Here is a 22,191-nt window from a genome sequence, read left to right as displayed (position 1 = left end):
TTTGGTCCGGAAGGAAAATTTTGAACTCAAACTTCTTATTTTCAATTAGCATTAAATATATCATTTTCACTTAAACTCAAAGTGCAAGTGAATAACATCAAATTTAAATTCGAGAATAAGTATTGGGCTCAATTTTTATTAGATAAACAAATTCATTTAGCTAATTTGATAGTATGATTTTTAAAAGGAATTCTCTAGCATATTTCAATTTGAAATTGAGTAAATTAGTTTTTCTCAATAAATTAGATTAATTTAATCCTTATCAATTTTAAAAGTGAGCAACTGAAATAATTAATAACACATTAATGTATTCATCAACTGTACATAATTTTAGTTGGTATAATAACAAATTTAACTTTCAATATTTATATATTTTGTCATTTTTGCCTTAATTTTAAAACTTTCAATAAACTCAGTCTCAACATTTACACAAACGTTGAGAATAATTTTTTAAAAATTAGTATCAAACTGATAGAATGTGCAAAATTTAAGAGCTAAATACCAATCAAAATCATGTACAATAACGTTTACTTGTCCTTAATTTTTTACTTTTAAAGTTGATTATGATTAAATCGCTCTGATTTAAAAAAAAAGACTAATTTGCTCAATTTTGAAATTGAATAAGAAATCTTTTTAGGGTTTGATTTTTATATTGAATTGAATCAACATGGATTATTGTCAATCCCATGGTTCTTGATGCTCATTTTCCCCCGTTGATTTCAACATTTTGATGAGTGTTCTCACCATAAAAAAAAAACCAATAAAATCGGTATGAAAAATTCAAATTATTTTAATCTAAGTAAAGTTCAAATTATAAGAAGCTGAGTTAAGACAGCTTGAATTGAGTTTGCCAAGTCCAAAAGTTTCAAATCAAGTTAGCTCGATTAAAGCTCGTTTATCTAATAAAAAAAATTGTTGGAATCTCATGCTTGACTTCGTATAGATGAACTAGTGGAAAATCAAGAGTTCTCTCTTCTTTTTTGGTCAAAGGAAAATCAAGAGTTCTCTTTTATGAATGTTGGTTTAATTTTTTCTATTCCAATTCTCTCAGTATAACATGATGAGGATTCACTGCAATGCAATTTCCATTGTTTCAAATAGATTAATTCAATCCGTGGCAACTGACAGCACCTCCACCACCGTAACCTTTAGTGTCGGATAAGATCGGATAAAGTGGTCGGAGCATCAAGGTTGGCATCATCATCGAGCTCCTCGTCCTCATTAGCTTGTTGCTTGGCATAGTTCTTGAAGTTCAATTTACAAGAATAAAACAAGCTAAGAACATAGGCCATCATTTATACATCAAATTATCATTTAAGATTATAACTACTGTGTTTCCAAATGACACAAATGCAAGAACAAAAAGAACCACTTCTCAATAGTTTCCTGGTTTCGGTTTCTCAACAATTCATTCTACCAACTGCAGTCTCTGAACTAGCACCACGACAAAAAATCTACAAAATCCAGTTAATCCTATATTACATTACTAATCTTAAACTGTTCTATTTTTCATGTGGGGAAATTAACAGTCAAGACTAAAATTTGGACATCACAAGTTTTTCCAGCAGAAGGGATAGTATATTAGTGAGTTAATGTAAAACTGGCTTTTTTTTCCATGTAAAAATGCTACCAAAAAGCTTCAACCTAACAGCGTAGGCAGCCATTATAGGAACATTATCATAAAAAGATTTTGTCAAGTTTTGCAGAGTCTATGCTTTATACGGAAAACAAATATAAACAAATTGAAGGGATTCTTTCAACTGCTTTCATGATTATAATTCTATTATAGCATACAAGTGGTATAACTTTTAGCTTGGTAATATTAGGGATAAGTTTTTTAACTTTTTCTATTTTCATTTTCCATAATTCTTTATTTGACCGAGAAGATTCCGAACCCTTGTTGGTGTTAGACACACTTTAACCGGATGAAGTAAGAACTTCAATTTGGACTTTAACAGCAACTTATTTTACCCGGATAAAGAATGAAGGAAAAATGCTTGGCGTTCAAGCTTTGAGCTACTGCCAGGAATGAAGAACAGAATTTTGAAGGCAAAGAAAGATGGAGCATATGGAAAGAAAATCTAATGATTTCATTCAAAAGAAACTTTGGCTTAAAACCTTTACATATACAAGTCATTGGCTAGTCAAAAGATCAACAAATTCATCACCTAAACACTACCTAACTCCACTTATTACATTGGAACTAGGTGATATTACTTGCACACTTAAACAAAGCTGGTAACCAGCTCTTTGACTATCAGGTTACATCAACTTGTCATCCAAACATAATTCAAAATGAACTAAATTACAGAAACATTGTTAAAAGGTAACAAAATGAAACTGAGATGAAACAGTAGCATTAACATCTTCAGTTGCACGTACTTTACCCGAGAAACTTATGTGCATGGATTCTTGTACGTACTTTACCCGGACAACTTATGTGCATGAATTCTTGTGTGCATGAATCTGCATGAGCTGCATGGAGGCCAACTTTTCTGGTTCAAGATGCATACTTCACCCGGTAATAATACAACAGTTTGATCTCTTTTCTTCACAGCTGCATGCATGGCTCGGGCTGCTTCTTGACATGTTGGAAATTCACATGCTGCATACAAGCCAATTTCCAACACTCCTCCTTGGCTTGCATGCTGCAAACTCTTGTTCATTAAGCATTCTCTGATGATTTGGTTCACTAAATCATTTTTCTCATCTCCTTTTGCTTCCAAATCTCTTTGAAGGTCCTCGACCATTTGCTTCAACTCCAATTTTTTATTCTCCATTTCATTCAATCTTTCGGATGACTTTTGTTTCTTTCTCTCAAACTACAATTCCAGTTTTTCCTTCTGGATATGAAAAGATTCCAGCTGTTGCTGCAATGTGTTTGCCTCATCCATTAACCTTTGTACTTGATTTGATGCTTCATCACCTTCAAATGCAAAATTTTCTTTCAACAGAGCCTTCTCAGCTTGCAACGTCTCCTTCTCTGATAGCAGATGATTTTTCTGAGCAGTCAAGTTCTCCATACCAGACAATGTTTCACTGTTATCATCCTCAAGTTTTTTCGTGAGAATAAAAATTTCTTTTTCTCTCTTTTCTAACATTATTTTGAGTTCTGAAATGCGGGATTGAAGTCCTATATTTTGTTCTCCCAGTTTTTTTGCTTCACTTGCTTTGTTCTCTAACTGCTCCGCCATATCTCTTTTAGTTGCTTGCAATGATTTCAACTCAAGCTCCAAGCTAGTTACATGTGCCTTTAATTCTTTTATCTGAGCAGATGATTGATTCCCATGCATATCATGCACCTCTTTGAGTGTTAAAAGTTTCCTTTCTTTCTCAACTGAATTAGTAAAATTTTCAACCAAATCTTCTTTGGTTAGCTGAGCCATTGACATGTAGTTGGCATGGCTAAGCCTCTTGTGACACAGTTTGGATTCATCTGCAGCAGCTGTGTAGGCACTATCTGGACTCTTATTCCAATCCACAGTGAAACTTTTTTCTGTCATAGCTACTGTCATGAGCTTGGATCCACTAGGATCACTAATCAGGCATTCTTTGCCTTTGAATACAACTGAATAGCCCTTCTCAAGCAGTTGAGCAATGCTAAGAAAATTTCTATCAATTTCAGGCACTAACAAGACATTTGTAACAAGTTTAGTACCTGTAGGAGTGTTTATCAGCACATCTCCTTTGCCTCCAACTTTGATGAAGTGTCCATTTCCGACCTTCACATTTGTTTTGAAGCTTCTGTCAATTAAATTCTGTCAATTGACTTAAAATTGTGAGCATCAGGGGTCATGTGGTTTGTGCAACCACTGTCTATCAACCATCCATTTGTGGCTTTTCCTTTTGTAGCTAAATAAGAAACTGTAAAAACTTGTTCTTCTTGGTCATTGTCTTCTTTTACTACTTGAGCTTCAGCTCTTGGCTGCTGGGGTTGGTTGTATCTTGGTCTGCCCTTGTTTTTGCAAACCCTTTCTACATGACCCATCTTCTTGCAGAATCTGTACTGCACATCAGGCCTGAACCAACATACTTTACCCGAATGACTTACCCTTTTGCAGTGTGGGCAGGGTGGATATCTTTCTGCACCATCTGCTTTAGGCTCGTTTGACCAGGTATTCTTGTCTTTGTAGGCAGAGGTGCTCGAGGCAGACTTGGCTTTGGCTTGAAAGGCACATTCTTGGTGCTCCTCCGATCTGCTTGCCCTCCTTTGCTCTTGTGCATACAGAGCATTGATCAGCTCTGTTAAAGAGAGGCTGGTTAGGTCCCTTGAATCTTCAAGAGATGAGATTTTTGCCTCATACCTTTCTGGTAAGGTAGAAAGCACTTTCTCCACAATCCTTGCCTCATCAAATTGCTCACCAAGGAGCCTTATGCTGTTAACTACAGCCATGATTATATCAGAATACTTCTTGACAGTTTTTTCTTCCTTTATCTTCAAATTCTCGAAATCCCTTCTCAGATTCAACAACTGCTGTTGCATTGTCCTCTCTGTGCCTTGGAACTCCTCATTGAGTTTGCCCCAGGCTTGTTTTGGTGTTTCACAAGCCATGATTCTACTAAAAATTACATCAGAAACACAGTTCTGAATGCATGACATGGCCTTGTGCTTTTTACTTTTTTCTTCAGAGTACTGCTTCATTTGAGCCACTGTTAGATTTACTCTCAATGGTTCTGGTTCAACATCTGAGTTAACTACCTCCCATAGATCAAATGCCTGGAGGTAGGTTCTCATATTGACTACCCAAATGTGATATCCTTCTCCATTAAAAACTGGAGGTGTAGCTGGTGAGAAGCTTGATGAAGCCATCTTGTTTTATATTGAATATGAAACAGGTCCTCTAAGAAATGAGCTCTTGATACCAATTGTTGGTGTTAGACACACTTTAACCAGATGAAGTAAGAACTTCAATCTGGACTTTAACAGCAACTTATTTTACCCGGATAAAGAATAAAGGAAAAATGCTTGGAGTCCAAACTTTGAGCTACTGCCAGGAATGAAGAACAGAATTTTGAAGGCAAAGAAAGATGGAGTATATGGAAAGAAAATCTAATGATTTCATTCAAAAGAAACTTTGGCTCAAAGCCTTTACATATACCAGTCATTGGCTGGTCAAAAGATCAATAAATTCATCACCTAAACACTACCTAACTCCACTTATTACATTGGAACTAGGTGATATTACTTACACACTTAAACAAAGCTGGTAACCAGCTCTTTGACTATCAGGTTACATCAACTTGTCATCCAAACATAATTCAAAATGAACTAAATTACAGAAACATTGTTAAAAGGTAACAAAATGAAACTGAGATGAAACAGTAGCATTAACATCTTCAGTTGCACGTACTTTACCCGGGAAACTTATGTGCATGGATTCTTGCACGTACTTTACCCGGACAACTTATGTGCATGAATTCTTGTGTGCATGAATCTGCATGAGCTGCATGGAGGCCAACTTTTCTGGTTCAAGATACATACTTCACCCGGTAATAATACAACAGTTTGATCTCTTTTCTTCACAGCTGCATGCATGGCTCGGGCTGCTTCTTGACATGTTGGAAATTCACATGCTGCATGCAGGCTAATTTCCAACAACCCTGCCCTATATAAGCATTGTTTAGATATAAGACTGAGGTTATAAATAAAGGTTTTAAAGATTATATAGCCTTAAAGTTTCAAGGTCTACAATTGGACTAATATGCAATAGTATGTAAGTCGTTAACATAATCCATCTTTTATTTATATCGAAGAGCATAAATATCACTTCCATCCTGGGGACACAACTACAAGAGCACCACATCACTTGAGAAATAATTTAATTTCTTTCCCAAGGAACACATTAATAAGCACCATATTGGATTGCAAAGATGCCCTCAGCAATTTGATTCCCTATTTGCACAAAAGTTTTAGCCAAATGTTATTAGAAATGCCAAACTGAATCCATATGTACATACATTATATATTGAGACTTAAAAGGGATACTTTACGTCGTCCACTTCAATATCAATGACTTCCTCTCTTCAAAAATCCCAACCTCCTGAAATTTAAACTTGTTGAGCAAAGTGATGCTAGAAATTTTGGACATAGGGCTCACTACTAGATCATCCATGACCATATAAGTAACTACTCCCTTGACATAACCTCCCTCGACTGAGGATGAACCCTTGCTTCTCTGATTCACAAGAGTTATCCTTTGGTTCATAAGATTGCTTTAGGCAGGACAACGTGATTTCGGTCATATTCCACATACGTGCAACAACAATAGTCGCTACATCCATAAAGTTTGGTCTTGGTTGTTGAGGATTTCATGTTTCGAAACAAGAGTGGCACATTATTAGTAGCATAGTTTGAAACCATAGGCTTCAAAAGGGTGTCTTTCTTTGCTAGTGACTGCATGTACGTATCACCCAAGTTTTCGATGCTACCATAAAGGTTTCCAAGGCATCTCACCATTCCTTGCTTAGTAAGGAGCCTTATGATAGTTCCAACAGGCATTGACAGAATGCTGAAAAGAAAATCAACAAAATCTTTCCCAGCTTCAGCGAACAGTACTCTCTTAGACTTTGAGTCTATAAGAAGCTTCAGCCTAACAGTGGTGGTGGTAGCAGCCATGACGAAAAGCTATTTCTAAAAACTGGGAGCTTCAAAGTTGTTCAATATGCTTTATATGGAGGTTAATTTGCGGTAACCAAGGACGCCACTATCTAAGATATGAAACGGCAAATGTATATGATATAAGTTTAGTTGATTTTCGAGGCAAATTGACTTCTCAATACTATCTTTATTACTGGCCTTTAACAAAATGAAGTACTAATCTCTAACCGGTCCCTTTTGTTCTTCAAAATTCAACATTTAATACCAGGAACTGAACTAAAAGACTCCTTAAGTAGAGTCTCTAGTAATTCTGACTTGAGATCTCAATAATCAGTAGCTATTGTCATTCTTCAATGGGGTCTCCTTTAGGAGTTTACGTATTTCTCAGCAAAAGTTGTTATGTAATTGAAGATTACCAGAGTGATGGTCTAAATTACTTATTATGGGCTTCTGTTTTCCCATCAAAGCTAAGGAATTAAGGTCCACAAGACTGTTGGAAGCATAATAATGAAAAACTCAAATACTAATTTTATTACACACAAATAAACACAATACAAAATACAATACAAACTCTCTTTTATTTTTTTTCTCTATACTAGCTGCTGCTAGTTTTTTCTTTCTATACTCACAACACTTTTTTTTTTCTCAAACTCACTAATTTTTTTTCAACACTTGCAACACATAAACTATACATACATATATATAGACATAGTCTAGTTACCTTAATGATTGCTTATCCCTTAAGTATATCATAAATGATAATGCTTATCCATTATATGCCTTGTCTACCATCTTGATTTTTCATGAAGTTTCCAACATGATAAGCTTTATCCAATTTGCAAAGTTGTATCCAATTTGAAAACCAAGTTGTATGAGGTAGAAGCCAATTTTGATTTGATTGTAATTTTTGACTTTGAAAAGTTTGATTTGATTTCTAACACTCCCTCTCAAACTGAACTTTTCATTCTAAGCTTTTCTTTGAGTTTATGGAATATGTCTGCTTTCAATGACTTCGTAAAAATGTCCGCTAGTTGATCTTCTGTTCTGCAGTAGACTAACTCCACATTTTTATTTTTCACTTGCTCTCGAATAAAATGATACTTTGTATCGATATGTTTGCTTCGACTATGAGACACTGGATTCTTTGCAAGAGATATTGTGGACTTGTTGTCAACATAAATTGTAATTGGACCTTCTTGTATAATAGATAATTCACCCAAAATATTCTTTAACCAAATTGCTTGACAGGTGCATGTTGCAACAGCCATGTATTCTGCTTCACATGTTGAAAGGGCTACTGTTTGTTACTTTTTTGATGACCATGAAAATGCTGCGGAGCCAATATGGAATAAATATCCGGATGTACTTTTGCAATCATCTAAGCCACCACCATAATCACTATCTGAATAACCAACCAAATTTGAACTCTGTGAGTATGTATAAAATAAACCGTGATCTATCGTACCTTTGATGTATCTCAAAATTCTATTTGCTGCAATCAGGTGATCTTATTTTGGCTTTTCCATGTATCTGCTAACTATTCCCACTGTGTAGATGATGTCTGGCCGTGTGATAGTTAAGTACGTTAAACTTCCAATAATACTTTTAAACAATGTTGGATTTACTGGCTCTCTGGATGAATCAATACTTAATTTCGTGCCTGCCTCTGCTGGCGTGGCTACTGGCTTGCAATATTTCATAGTGAATTTTCTTAAAATTTGTTCCGCATACTTCTTTTGAGACACAAATGTTCCACCTTTCATTTGTTTCACTTCGACTCCAAGAAAGTATGACATTTCACCTATATCTGTCATTTCAAATTCTTTAGTCATAGCTTTTTTAAAGTCTTTGAACATACCTGGATTGTTTTCCGTGAAAATCATATCATCCACATATAAGCACACAATCATGATGTCACCAACTTCATTTTTCTTTGTATATAGAGCATGCTCGTATGAACTTTTCATGAACCCGTTCTTCTGAAAGTATTCATCTATTCTTGTGTTCCATGCTCTCAGAGCCTACTTCAATCCGTATAAAGCTTTCTTCAAGCGATAAACTTTGTCTTCTTGTCCTAGTTTGCTTTATCCAGGTGGTTGTTCAATGTAGACTTCTTCTTCCAAGTAGCCATTAAGGAATGCTGGCTTCACGTCCATCTGATAAAATTTCCATTTATTTTGTGCTGCAATTGCCATGAGAAGCTGTAACATTCCGAAATAGGGCCTAAACGGAACAGTGGTTGCGAAACCATAAATTCAGGGTAAAAAAATATAAATATATATATTTTATTATTATTTTGAGGTTCATGGTATGATTACATGATTGTGTGAAAATTTTGTGATAAAATTCTATGCATAAAGTGCTTAAATTGAGGTTAGGGACTAAATCGAATAATTTGCAAAACTTGCATTCTAGAAGTTTTTAGTATGAAATTATTTTGGAATATTAATTAGGAGATCTTAAATGGTAATTTTACCAATTTTAAGTTCATGGACAAAATTAGGACATGGAAGGAATTTTGAAAGTTTAGTAAGGAGGGCATTTTGGTCATTTGGTTATTAACATTAATAAAAGGTAAAAAGATGATAAAATTGTATCATCTTCTTCAAGTTACCAGCAGAACCTTACCTCTCTCCATAGCTGGGGTTTCTTCAACTTTCAAGCTTCATAGTAAGTGATTCCAAGCCCGCTTTTAATGATCTTTACGTTTTTGAAGTCCCGTAGCTCGATAAAGCTTATGCTAGCAATAATTTAAGTTAGGAATCAAATTTGGAAAATTACCCATAGGTGAAATTTGTGTATTTTGATGTTTTATGATGGAATATGAGGTTTTAAATTATGTTAGACAACTTGTGCTACTTGGTTTTAAGTGAAAGCGAGTAAAAGGCTTAATCGGTAAAAATACCTAATAGTTATAAGTACATGTTAGTGTGTGAATTTGATGTTGCCATAGAAGGGAAAAATGATCATCATGTCATAAAAGATAAGAAAATAGGATGAAGTTTAATTTACGAGCCTTGGGGCAAAAGTGCAAATATGTGAAAGTTTAGGGGCAAAATGTAATTTTGCCAAAGTTTGAGTAAAGGGTTGTTTTGATAAATGTTGATATTAAATAAGCTAAATTTGCTATTATAGATCAAGAAGAGCGAAATTCGAGAGTAGATCGGGAAAAGAAAAAGTAAAGGACTAAATTGTAAAGTTTAGTCACATTTTGTATCGAGGTAAGTTTCTGATAAATAAATGCAATATTCTTTTATTTTACATTATTATTGTCAATTTCAACATTTATATATTTATGTTATGAAAATATTTAAAGTCGAATTTAAGGTGAAGTGACAGAGGAAAAGTGTTAGAAAGCCGGTTGAACCCTAGGAATGTTAGGATATTAGGGTTGATGAGATGTAACGAAATGAGCCATGTAAGTCCATATTAGAAATATGGCTTTGGAGACAGGATTGAGCCATGTAAGTCCATATTATATATGGCATTGGAGAGGAATAATTCATGTAAGTCCATGTCAAAGACATGGCATTGGCGAGATATTGATAGACAGAACGACCCTAGTATCCTTAGTATTCCGAGTGGTTCAACGGGTCAGGATACGAGTTAAATTACAGTGAATTAACAGCAAAGGAAAAGTAGATTATACTTATGAAAAAGGAAAGGTCAGGTAAGAAAGAAGGTAAGGAAATAAGGAAGAAGATAGAAATTGAGAAGTAAAGAAATTTATGATGTTAGATGATATTATGCATAATTATCCATTATGTTGAATGTTGTGATTTATTTGCTTGTAAGCTTACTAAGCCTAGTGCTTAATCTCTTTATTTTCTTCTTCTTATAGTACTTATCTAGCCACTCGGGGATCGAAGGAACGTCGGAGGCCGATCACACTATCAAAGAAATAACTTCGGTATAATTAGGCGTTTTGTTTTGTGTATGGCATGTATAGAAACTTAGCCACTTTTGGTATAATATGAACAATGAATGATGTGTAAATACTTGCTAGTGATTAGCTAATAAAAATGGCCGATGATATGCATGTTTATTAATATGTATGATTGAATGGTGATTATCACATGAAAATTTTGAAAATGTGAAAGTAACCTAAAAGCAGACTCAAGTAACAGCAATGACGTAACTTTGAAAAATCACTAAAATTGCATAAACATAGTTTGAAGATTAATAATATATGAAATTAAATCTTATTATGTCTATTTTCTTATGGAATAAGAAAAATAGGTAAAGGTATTATATTTCATGATATATCTGAGTTTTAGTGAAACAGGTCGAGCGATTTCTGGAACCCCTGTTTCAACTTTGGAAATTCACCATAAATTTTAAAAAACTAATTAGAAGGTATACTTTATATGGTTATAATCCTTGTTAAGTCTAATTTTAAGAGAAACAAACGGCTTAGTGATATGAATTTTGTACAGGAAGAAACATGGTTCGTAGTAACAAGAGGTTAGTGCAGTCAAGTTTTGAAACAGGGGAAACTTTAACTAATAAACTGTACTAATTGGCCAAGTCAAAATCTATGAAAAAATTAGTAGATAGATATATGAGTCTAGTTTCAGGAAAAATTTACGGATCTTAATTTTGAGTTTGAAACTCAAGATATGAATTTTTAGGCGACTCACGACGCAGAATGGCGATACATTCCGAAATGCTTAAATAAACAATTTAAACCTATTTAAGGGATAGAATAAGTTTAGTAATGCCTCGTGCTCGATTCGCAGCAGTCTCGGGTAAGGAGTGTTACATTTATTGGTATCGAGCAGGTTTAGTCGGTTCTCGGAGCAGTTAGTGTGAGAAAAGTCTAGCTATACATGCCATACTTGTATTTTGATAGTGTGACGACTCTGACGATTTTTTTAAATATTTTGTTTTATAGTAATGGATCGGGCAGCCGGTGATGATGATGTAGAAAGTAATGCGCTGCTTCCACGAAGGGCAGCGCCATCCGAGAATAGGCCAGAATTGTTGATCGGGAGGAGTGACTCGAGAAGCTCTCTTCCGAGCTTTGAATGATTTGTTTGCCGAGTTCATTCGCAGCGAATCCGCGATTAGACCTCCACCCCTCATGATTCTCGGGCTACCCATGTAGCTCAAGCTTCCCCGATCCACAGTGCAGTGGTAAGAGAAAAACCACCAGTTGATAGAATCAGAAATAAGAGGCGAAGAGTTCGAGCAACAAAAGATGATGATGCGAAAGAGCGAATTTTGGTTAGAAAATACTATCGAGTCTTTGACGAATTATCTTGTACACCGAGGAATGTATGAAATGTGTAGCATCACTTCTTAGAGACTCGACCTACTACTGGTGGAAGACACTTGTATCGGTTGTACCAAAGAGAAGGTCACTTGGGATTTCTTTCGGGAAGAATTTCGTAAAAAGTACATCGATCGAGGTTTATTGACCGAAGAGAAAGGAATTCTGGAATTGAAACAAGGCAATATGGCGGTGACCGATTATGAGCATGAATTTGTCGGGCTCGATAAATATACTCAAGAATGTGTGTCCACAGAGGCTATCCTGTAAAAGGTTTGAGGATGGGTTAAATGATGATATCCATTGTCGATTGGGTGTCCTAGAAATAAAAGAGTTCGTTATTTTAGTTGAGAGAGCACTGTAAGGCGGAGGAGCTATTAAAAAGAAAAGGCAAAGTTGAGACAGAGACACAAGATACAAAGAAGAGACAGATGAGCGAGATCATTTCGGGCTACATCCAAGAGGCCCAGAGAGTTTTCTACGGATCTAGCTTTTCTGCAGGCAATCTAGTCGAATAGAGGTAGCAGATTTAAGGATCCGAAGGCTCAGACCACCTCGACTACGAGTGTAGGTAATGTCAGACAGGGTAGATCAGGGTGTCCACGGTGTGGTAGACTTCATTATGGTCCTTGTCGGGTAGGCGAAAATGTTTGCTATAAATGTGGTGCTCCAGATCATTTTGTACGAGAATGTCCAGAAGTGGCTAGCCGAGAGGTAACACAGAGTGCTAGATCCGAAAATGCTCCTACTAGAGGCAGATCACCGAGGCAACCGGGAGTAGGAGTAAATGTGAGGTACCTCTAGAGATTAATTTGTGAGACCGGATGTTAGAGCCCTGCAAGGACTTATGCTATTCGTGCACGCGAAGAGGCATCCTCCCCCGATGTGATTACGGGTACATTTTCTCTACATGATATTAATGTCATTGCTCTGATTGATCCGGGTTCAACTCATTCTTATGTTTGTATGAAATTGATGCCTAGTATAAGTATGCCTATAGAATCTACAGAATTTGTGATTAAAGTATCGAATCCATTAGGCAAGCATGTATTAGTAGATAAGGTATGTAGAAATTGTCCTTTAATGATTAGAGGCTACTGTTTTTTGGCCGATCTCATGCTATTGCCATTTGATGAGTTTGATGTGATTCTTGGTATGGATTGGTTGACTACACATGATGTGATAGTGAATTGTGGAAAGAAATTCATTGGGTTGAAGTGTGAAAATGGTGAAATTCTTCGGGTTAATTCAGAAGAGTCAGATAGTTCATTTCCTATAATTTATGTTATGTCTGCTCAGAAATACTTGAGAAAAGGGTATGAAGCTTATCTTGCTTTTGTGTTGAACACTAAAGATCCAGAATTGAAAATTGAATCGATTGCTGTGGTATGTGAGTTTCCGATGTGTTTAGGAAGAACTACCGAGTTTGCCTCCTGTTAGAGAAGTTGAGTTTGGTATTGAGTTGATTCGGTACCACGCCCATTTCTATTGCTCCTTATAGAATGGCTCTATTGGAATTGAAAGAATTGAAAGATCGATTGCGAGAATTAACAGATAAAGGCTTTGTAAGACCCAGTAGTTCACCATGGGTGCACCAGTGCTATTTGTGAAAAAAAAGACGGATCGATGAGATTGTGCATAGATTATCGGCAACTTAACAAGGTAACGAAGAAGAACAAGTATCCATTGCCTAGAATTGATGATTTGTTTGATCAATTGAAGGAGCTACTGTGTTTTCCAAGATAGATTTGAGATCCGGATACTATCGGCCATGAGTTAAAGAGTCGATGTCTCAAGACCGATTTCCGGACTAGGTATGGTCATTATGAGTTCCTTGTGATGCCATTTGGCTTGAATAATGCTCCTGCCATTTTATGGACTTAATGAACCGAATTTTTAGACCATACTTAGATAAGTTTGTAGTTGTGTTCATTGATGATATTTTGATTTATTCTCATGATGAGACCGAGCATGCGAGCATTTGAGAACAGTTTACAAATTCGAGAGATAATCGGTTGTATGCCAAGTTCAGCAAAAGTGAGTTCAGTTACGAAGTTGGTTTTCTTGGACATATTGTCTCGGTGAAGGTATTAAGGTTGATACGTGTAAGATTTCAACCATTGTTGATTGGAAGCCTCCTACAAATGTATCGAAGTTAGAAGTTTTCTTGGTCTTGCGGATATTATAGACGATTTGTGGAGGGATTTTCCATGATAGCTACCCCGTTGACGAGACTGCTACGGAAGGATGTTAAGTTTGAATGGACTGAGAAGTGCCAACAAAGTTTTGACAAGTTAAAGGCATTGTTGACGGAAGCTCCTATCTTAGTACAGCCAGAACCGGGTAAAGAATTTGTGATTCTGATGATGCATCCTTGAATGGGCTCGGTTGTGTACTCATGCGGGAAGGAAAGGTAATTGCTTATGCCTCTAGACAATTGAAGCCACATGAGAAAAATTATCCGACACATGATTTAGAGCTAGTGCTATTGTATTTGCATTGAAGATTTGGAGACATTATTTGTATGGTGAAAGATGCCGGATATTTACCGATCATAAAAGCTTGAAATACTTGATGACTCAAAAAGATTTGAATTTGAGGCAAAGAAGATGGTTGGAATTGCTTAAAGATTATGAGTTAGTGATTGATTATCACCCGTAAGGCAAATGTAGTTCTTGGACGCTTTAAGCGAAACTTTTATTTACATTGCGAGCTTTGAATACCAATTTAGCCATGTCAGATGATGGTTCTATTTTAGCTGAATTTAGAGCTAAACCGGTATTTCTTGAAGAGATTTGTGAAGCTCAGAAAGATGATAATGAGTTACAAGCTAAAAGAGTTCAATGTGAGTCGGGCATAGAATCGATTTACGGATTGGTTCGATGGTTGTTTGATTTTTAGAGATGAATTTGTGTACCAAAGAATGATGAGCTTATTCGGAAGATTTTACAGAAGCACATAGCAGTTCTTTATCTATTCATCCAGCAAAGTACAAAATGTATAATGATTTGAAGAAATTGTATTGGTGGGTAGGAATAAAAGCGATATTTGAGTTTGTTTCTAGATGCTTGATTTGTCAATGTAAAGGCCGAACATCGGTACCCTCAGATTATTGCAACTGTGCTAGTTAGGAATGGAAATAGGACAGAGTTACTATGGATTTTGTGAGGATTGCGTTTAACTGAAAAAGAAAGATGCAATATGGGTTGTGATTGATAAGCTAACTAAGTCACTCATTTTATCCCAATCCGTATGGATTATTCACTTGACAAGTTGGCGAGTTATACATTTCAGAGATAGTTAGACTACATGGAGTGCCATTATCGATCATTTCGCAGAGATCCAAGATTTACTTCACGGTTCGGAAGAAGTTACAAGAGGCTTTAGGTACGAAGTTGAGTTTTAGTACGGCTTTTCACCCTCGAATCGATGGTCGATCAGAGAGAGTTATTCAGTACACGAAGATATGCTTAGATGTTGTGTATTAGAATTTCAAGGTAGTTGGGAAAAATACTTACCATTGGTAGAGTTTGCCTACAATAATAGTTATCATCAAGTTTGAAGATGGCACCTTATGAAGCTTTGTATGGACGTAAATGCCGCACACCTTTATATTGGATGAGCTTAAAGAAAGCCGATTTACTGGGGTTGATCTAGTTAAAGAAACGGAAGAAAAAGTGAAAGTTATCGAAATTGTTTAAAAGCGACTTGACGGTAGAAGTCGTATCTGATTTAAAAGAAAAGAGATCGAATATCAAGTTGGTGACAAAGTTTTTTGAAAGTATCCCGTGGAAGAAAGTTCTCGATTTGGCAAGAAAGGCAAACTAAGTCCACGTTTTATTGGACCGTTTGAAGTGATTGAGAGAGTCGGACCATTAGCATATCGGTTAGCTTTACCGATTGAGTTAGAGAAGATTCATAATGTATTTCATGTGTCTATGCTACGTCGTTATCGTTCAGATCATCACATGTGATTTCTCAAAGCAGAGGTTGAGATTGACCGGACATGACTTACGGTGAAGAACCGGTAATGATTCTAGCTCGAGAGGTAAAGCAATTAAGGAACAAAAGTATTGTACTTGTGAAAGTACTATGGAATAGACATGGGGTAGACGAGGCTACATGGGAACCCGAAGAGGCTATCAAAACAGTACCCATATCTCTTCACAGGTAAGATTTTCGGGACGAAAATCCCTAAAGGGGGGAGAAATGTAACATTCCGAAATAGGGCCTAAACGGAAAATGGTTGCGAAACCACAAATTCAGGGTAAAAATATATATATATATATATATATATTATTATTTTGAGGTTCATGGTATGATTACATGATTGTGTGAAAATTTCGTGATAAAATTCTATGCATAAAGTGCTTAAATTGAGGTTAGGGACTAAATCGAATAATTTGCAAAACTTGCATTCTAGAAGTTTTTAGTATGAAATTATTTTGGAATATTAATTAGGAGATCTTAAATGGTAATTTGACCAATTTTAAGTTCATGGACAAAATTAGGACATGGAAGGAATTTTTGAAAGTTTAATAAGGAGGGGCATTTTGGTTATTTGGTTATTAACATTAATAAAAAGGTAAAAAAGATGATAAAATTGTATCATCTTCTTCAAATTACCAGCAGAACCTTACCTCTCTCCATAGCTGGGGTTTCTTCAACTTTCAAGCTTCATAGTAAGTGATTCCAAGCCCGCTTTTAATGATCTTTACGTTTTTGAAGTCCGGTAGCTCGATAAAGCTTATGCTAGCAATAATTTAAGTTAGGAATCAAATTTGGAAAAATACCCATAGGTGAAATTTGTGTATTTTGATGTTTTATGATGGAATATGAGGTTTTAAATTATGTTAGACAACTTGTGCTACTTGGTTTTAAGTGAAAGCAGTAAAAAGCTTAATCGGTAAAAATACCTAATAGTCATAAGTACATGTTAGTGTGTGAATTTGATGTTGCCATAGAAGGAAAAATGATCAGCATGTCATAAAACATAAGAAAATAGGATGAAGTTTAATTTACGAGCCTTGGGGCAAAAGTGCAAATATGTGAAAGTTTAGGGGCAAAATGTAATTTTTCCAAAGTTTGAGTAAAGGGTTGTTTTGATAAATGTTGATATTAAATAAGCTAAATTTGCTATTATAGATCAAGAAGAGCGAAATTCGAGAGTAGATCGGGAAAAGAAAAGTAAAGGACTAAATTGTAAAGTTTAGTCACATTTTGTATCGAGGTAAGTTACTGATAAATAAATGCAATATTCTTTTATTTTACATTATTATTGTCAATTTCAACATTTATATATTTATGTTATGAAAATATTTAAAGTCGAATTTAAGGTGAAGTGACAGAGGAAAAGTGTTAGAAAGCCGGTTGAACCCTAGGAATGTTAGGATATTAGGGTTGACAGATGAACGAAATGAGCCATGTAAGTCCATATTAGAAATATGGCTTTGGAGACAGGATTGAGCCATGTAAGTCCATATTATATATGGCATTGGAGACAGAATAATTCATGTAAGTCCATGTCAAAGACATGGCATTGGCGAGATATTGATAGCGAGAGCGACCTAGTATCCTTAGTATTCCGAGTGGTTCAACGGGTCAGGATACGAGTTAAATTACAGTGAATTAACAGCAAAGGAAAAGTAGATTATACTTATGAAAAAGGAAAGGTCAGGTAAGAAAGAAGGTAAGGAAATAAGGAAGAAGATAGAAATTGAGAAGTAAAGAAATTTATGATGTTAGATGATATTATGCATAATTATCTATTATGTTGAATGTTGTGATTTATTTGCTTGTAAGCTTACTAAGCCTAGTGCTTAATATCTTTATTTTCTTCTTCTTATAGTACTTATCTAGCCACTCGGGGATCGAAGGAAACGTCGGAGGCCGATCACACTATCAAAGAAATAACTCGGTATAATTAGACGTTTTGTTTTGTGTATGGCATGTATAGAAACTTAGCCACTTTTGGTATAATATGAACAATGAATGATGTGTAAATACTTGCTAGTGATTAGCTAATAAAAATGGCCGATTATATGCATGTTTATTAATATGTATGATTGAATGGTGATTATCACATGAAAATTTTGAAAAATGTGAAAGTAACCTAAAAACAGACTCAAGTAACAGCAATGACGTAACTTTGAAAAATCACTAAAAATTGCATAAACATAGTTTGAAGATGAATAATATATGAAATTAAATCTTATTATGTCTATTTTCTTATGGAATAAGAAAAATAGGTAAAGGTATTATATTTCATGATATATCTGAGTTTTAGTGAAATAGGGTCAGAGCGATTTCTGGAACCCCTGTTTCAACTTTGGAAATTCACCATAAATTGTACAAAACTAATTAGAAGGTATACTTTATATGGTTATAATCCTTGTTAAGTCTAGTTTTAAGAGAAACAAACGGCTTAGTGATATAAATTTTGTACAGGAAGAAACATGGTTCGTAGTAACAAGAGGTTAGTGCAGTCGAGTTTTGAAACAGGGGAAACTTTAACTAATAAACTGTACTAATTGGCCAAGTCAAAAATCTATGAAAAAAATTAGTAGATAGATATATGAGTCTAGTTTCAGGAAAAATTTACGGATCTTAATTTCGAGTTTCGGAACTCAAGATATGAATTTTTAGGCGACTACGATGCAGAATGGCAGTACATTCCAAAATGCTTAAATAAACAATTTAAACCTATTTAAGGGATAGAATAAGTTTAGTAATGCCTCGTGCTCGATTCTGGCAACAGTCTTGGGTAAGGAGTGTTACAGAAGCCTTATAGTATCAATTCTGGCGACTGGAGCAAATACTTCATCATAGTCTACACCATATCTTTGCTTGTAGCCTTTTGCAACTAGTCTTGCTTTGTATTTCTCCACTTTTCCTTCTTTGTTGGTCTTCGTCTTGTACACCTATTTGACTCCAATTGGACTATGTCCTTCTGGTAGATTTGTTAGCTCTCATGTGTCATTTCTTCTTATTGATGCAATTTCTTCATCCATTGCCTTCTTCCATCTGACATCTTTAATTGCATCTTCATATATTATTGGATCACATTTTGTCATCAAATAGAATAATGAATAATCGAGTATTGTTTCTATGGGTTCTGTAACCTCATAAATATCACGTAAACTACACATTCATGCAGGTGCTTCCTCTGAATTGCTGGTATTGCTGCTGGTTGGTGATGATGATGTTGTAGGAGTTGTTGCAACAGGACTTGAAGGAGGGCTTTGATCGTCGCCTTATTCTTGATTAATGATGTCATCGTCTTTGTCATGAAAAATAATCCTTCAATTTTCTTTTCTTCTTCACTCCATCTCCAATAATCAGCTTCATCGAATTCAACGTCTCTTGAAATAATAACTTTCTTGGTGAGAGGGTTGTATAACCTATATGCCTTGCTTCTCTTTTCATAACCAATGAAAATACATTTTTCTCATTTATCGTCAAGCTTCTTTCTCGTCTGGTCAGCAACATGAGCATATGCGATACATCCAAAAATCTTGAGATGTCCGACTCTTGGCTTTTGATTTCTCAAGCTTCATTTGGCGTCTTGTATTTCACACTTTTTGTTGGACACCGGTTCAACAAATAAACAACACATTGAACAGCTTTAGCCCAGAAAGTTCTTGGTAAATGCTTACCTTTAACCATGCTTCTTGCCATATCAAGAATAGTGCGGTTCTTTCTTTCAGCGACTGTATTTTGTTGTGGCTTGTACGCAGTTTTCAACTGGTGAATAATTTCGTGTTCCTTGCAGAAGCTTTCAAATAGCTTTGAAGTATACTCACCACCTCTATCAGTTCTGAGTATTTTAATGAAATGTCCACTCTATTTTTCTACCATGGCTTTGAACTCGATAAACTTGTCAAATGCTTTTGATTTTGTTTTAAGAAGATATATCCAACTTTTTCTACTAAAATCATCAATAAAAGTAACATAGTACCTGTCTCCACTAAGTGATGGTATATCAAAAGGACCTACTATATCGGAGTGCACGATCTCCAATGGTCTCTTGGCTCGTCGAGTTTTTACCGCTTCAAAACTCTGTCTGTGTTGTTTTCCTTTAATGCAGGCTTCACATAGTTGATCAGGAGGATTAATTTCTGGCAACCCATTCACCATATTTTCTTTTGACAATAGCTTCCGACCGGAAAAACCAAGATGCCCGAACCTTAAATGCCACAACCATGATTCATTTTTAATTGTATTCTTCATGCATTTCACCTCTCTAGATTCAATGTCAATAGTAAACAGACAGTTATGTGCCATATCAACTTGGGCAATTAATTCACCACTCTTATTTTTTAAGGCGAGCATGGAATCCTTCATATGTACTTCATATCCTTTTTCTAGAAGCTATCCAAGGCTGATGATGTTGCTTTTCAAAGCTGGGACATAATAAACATCTGAAATAAACTTCTTTTCTCCATTCTTTTGTGTAATAGTGATTTTGCCTTTGCCTTTGACCGTGGCATGCGATTCATCTCCAAACGTTACTTGTCCATGAATATTCTCATCCAACTTTGAAAATAAGTCTTTTTGGCCACACATGTGATTGCTGGCGCAATTAACAAGATACCAAATATTTTTTCTTGATTTTTCACTTTCTTTATAGGTGAGGAATACACTGGATTCCACGTTTTCTTCTTCTTTGGTTGCTGCTACATGATTTCTCTCCTCCATCTTGGGATTTGATCTACACTCGTAATTATAATGGCCATATTTATTGCAATTATAACATTGTACCTGAGATTTATTTCCTTGTTGAAATCTACCTCTGCCTCGACCTCGGCCTTGAGCTCCTTGTCCACGACTCGATGTTTGATATTCGTCACTTGTTTGGACTTTACCATATGATTGATTGCCTTGTCCACGTGTTCCTCGTCCACCTCTATTTGTACCTCTATATCCTCCACGATATCCTCCATGATTGCTCCTACCTTGTCCAAAATTATCCCTAGCTCCACTTTCATTGAAGGACAACTTGCTTTGCAAGACTTGGTCCGAATTTCCAGTATCATCATTTAGCTTCATTTTATGCTCATGGGCTTGGAGGGAACCCACAAGTTCGTCGATTGATATTTGTGATAAATCTTTTGACTCTTCAATGGCAACCACCACATAATCAAATTTGCGTGTCAATGACCGCAAAATTTTTTCCATTACTCTGACATCATCAAGTGTTTCTCCATTTCTTTTCATTTCATTTACCACCGCTTTCACCCGAATAACATAATCATCAACTCTTTCTGATGGTTTCATTTTCAACATCTCAAATTCGGCTCTAAGGGTTTGTAAACGTACCTTTTTAGCCTTTTCCGCTCATTGAAGGGATTTTTGCAAAATTCCCCATGCCTCATTTGATGCCTTCACATCTGAAATTTTTTCAAAGGTTGATTCATCAACGCCTTGAAAAATAAAAAACAACGCCCTCTTATCCTTTTTATGAGCTTCTTTCAATACTCTTTTTTCTTCATTTGTCAAAGCCGCTTCGGCAGCTGCATTTTCGGGCTCGACATATCCTTCTTCAACAACATCCCAACAATCTTGAGAACCGAGCAAAGCCTTCATCTAGATGCTCCAGTTGCCATAATTTGTCTTTGTTAATTTCGGGATCTGCGGTTGAATCATGTTTGCCATTGTGACGTCAACACGAACCTAGCTCGGATACCATTTGTTGGAAGCATAATAATAAAAAATTCAAATACTAATTTTATTACACACAAATAAACACAATACAAAATACAATACAAACTCTTTTTTATTTTTTTTTTCTCTATACTAGCTGCTGCTAGTTTTTTTTTTTTCTACACTCACAACACTTTTTTTTTCTCAAACTCACTAATTTTTTTTTTTCAACACTCACAACACATAAACTATACATACATATATATAGACATAGTCTAGTTACTTTAATGATAATGCTTATCCATTATATGCCTTGTCTTGTTGAACTTTTCAATGTTGCTACCATCTTGATTTTTCATGAAGTTTCCAACATGATAAGCTTTATCCAATTTGCAAAGTTGTATCCAATTTGAAAACTAAGTTGTACGAGGTAGAAGCCAATTTGGATACAAACTCTTTGGTTGTAATTTTTGACTTTGAAAAGTTTGATTTGATTTCTAACAAAGACAATGTTGTTAAATTTGAAGAAATTAATAAATGATTTTAAGGATGTGGGATGCTGCTCGTTCTAGATCTCTTGTCTCTGCAACTTCTTTCCAATTCTACTCTTTTGCAAAGCCACACACTTCTCCATCTCATTTCCTCTTAATTTTCACCCTTTCTTTTACAAAATATAGTA

The 22,191-nt window shown here is 35.5% G+C and overlaps 2 protein-coding genes and 1 long non-coding RNA gene across 5 annotated transcripts; 1 reads left to right on the top strand and 2 right to left on the bottom strand.

Moving 5' to 3' along the window:
• Positions 1-5,987: 5,987 nt before the first annotated feature.
• On the bottom strand, positions 5,988-6,616 carry LOC108488178 (uncharacterized). The gene is made up of 2 exons (XM_017792474.2): positions 6,359-6,616; positions 5,988-6,176 (listed from the first exon to the last, which is right to left on the bottom strand). The coding sequence occupies exons 1-2, from the start codon at positions 6,614-6,616 to the stop codon at positions 5,988-5,990; spliced, it is 447 nt and encodes a 148-aa protein (XP_017647963.2).
• A 2,577-nt stretch (positions 6,617-9,193) lies between these two features.
• LOC128282466 (uncharacterized) lies at positions 9,194-17,926 on the top strand. Of its 3 annotated transcripts, none has more exons than XR_008272744.1 (2): positions 9,194-9,268; positions 17,719-17,926. It is a non-coding gene; the product is annotated as an uncharacterized LOC128282466 (long non-coding RNA). The 3 variants fall into 3 exon arrangements; XR_008272745.1 differs by lacking the exon at positions 9,194-9,268 and adding an exon at positions 12,715-12,765; XR_008272743.1 differs by lacking the exon at positions 9,194-9,268 and adding an exon at positions 17,053-17,100.
• Positions 17,927-20,240: 2,314 nt separating this feature from the next.
• Positions 20,241-21,146, bottom strand: LOC108488177 (uncharacterized). Its single transcript, XM_017792473.1, has one exon. The coding sequence runs from the start codon at positions 21,144-21,146 to the stop codon at positions 20,241-20,243; it is 906 nt and encodes a 301-aa protein (XP_017647962.1).
• Positions 21,147-22,191: the final 1,045 nt, after the last annotated feature.

Source organism: Gossypium arboreum, chromosome 10 (genome assembly GCF_025698485.1).
Source record: "Gossypium arboreum isolate Shixiya-1 chromosome 10, ASM2569848v2, whole genome shotgun sequence".
NCBI classification, from domain to species: Eukaryota; Viridiplantae; Streptophyta; class Magnoliopsida; order Malvales; family Malvaceae; genus Gossypium; species Gossypium arboreum.
Note: the sequence above shows the minus strand (reverse complement) of the source record. Positions and strands in the feature narration are given on the sequence as shown.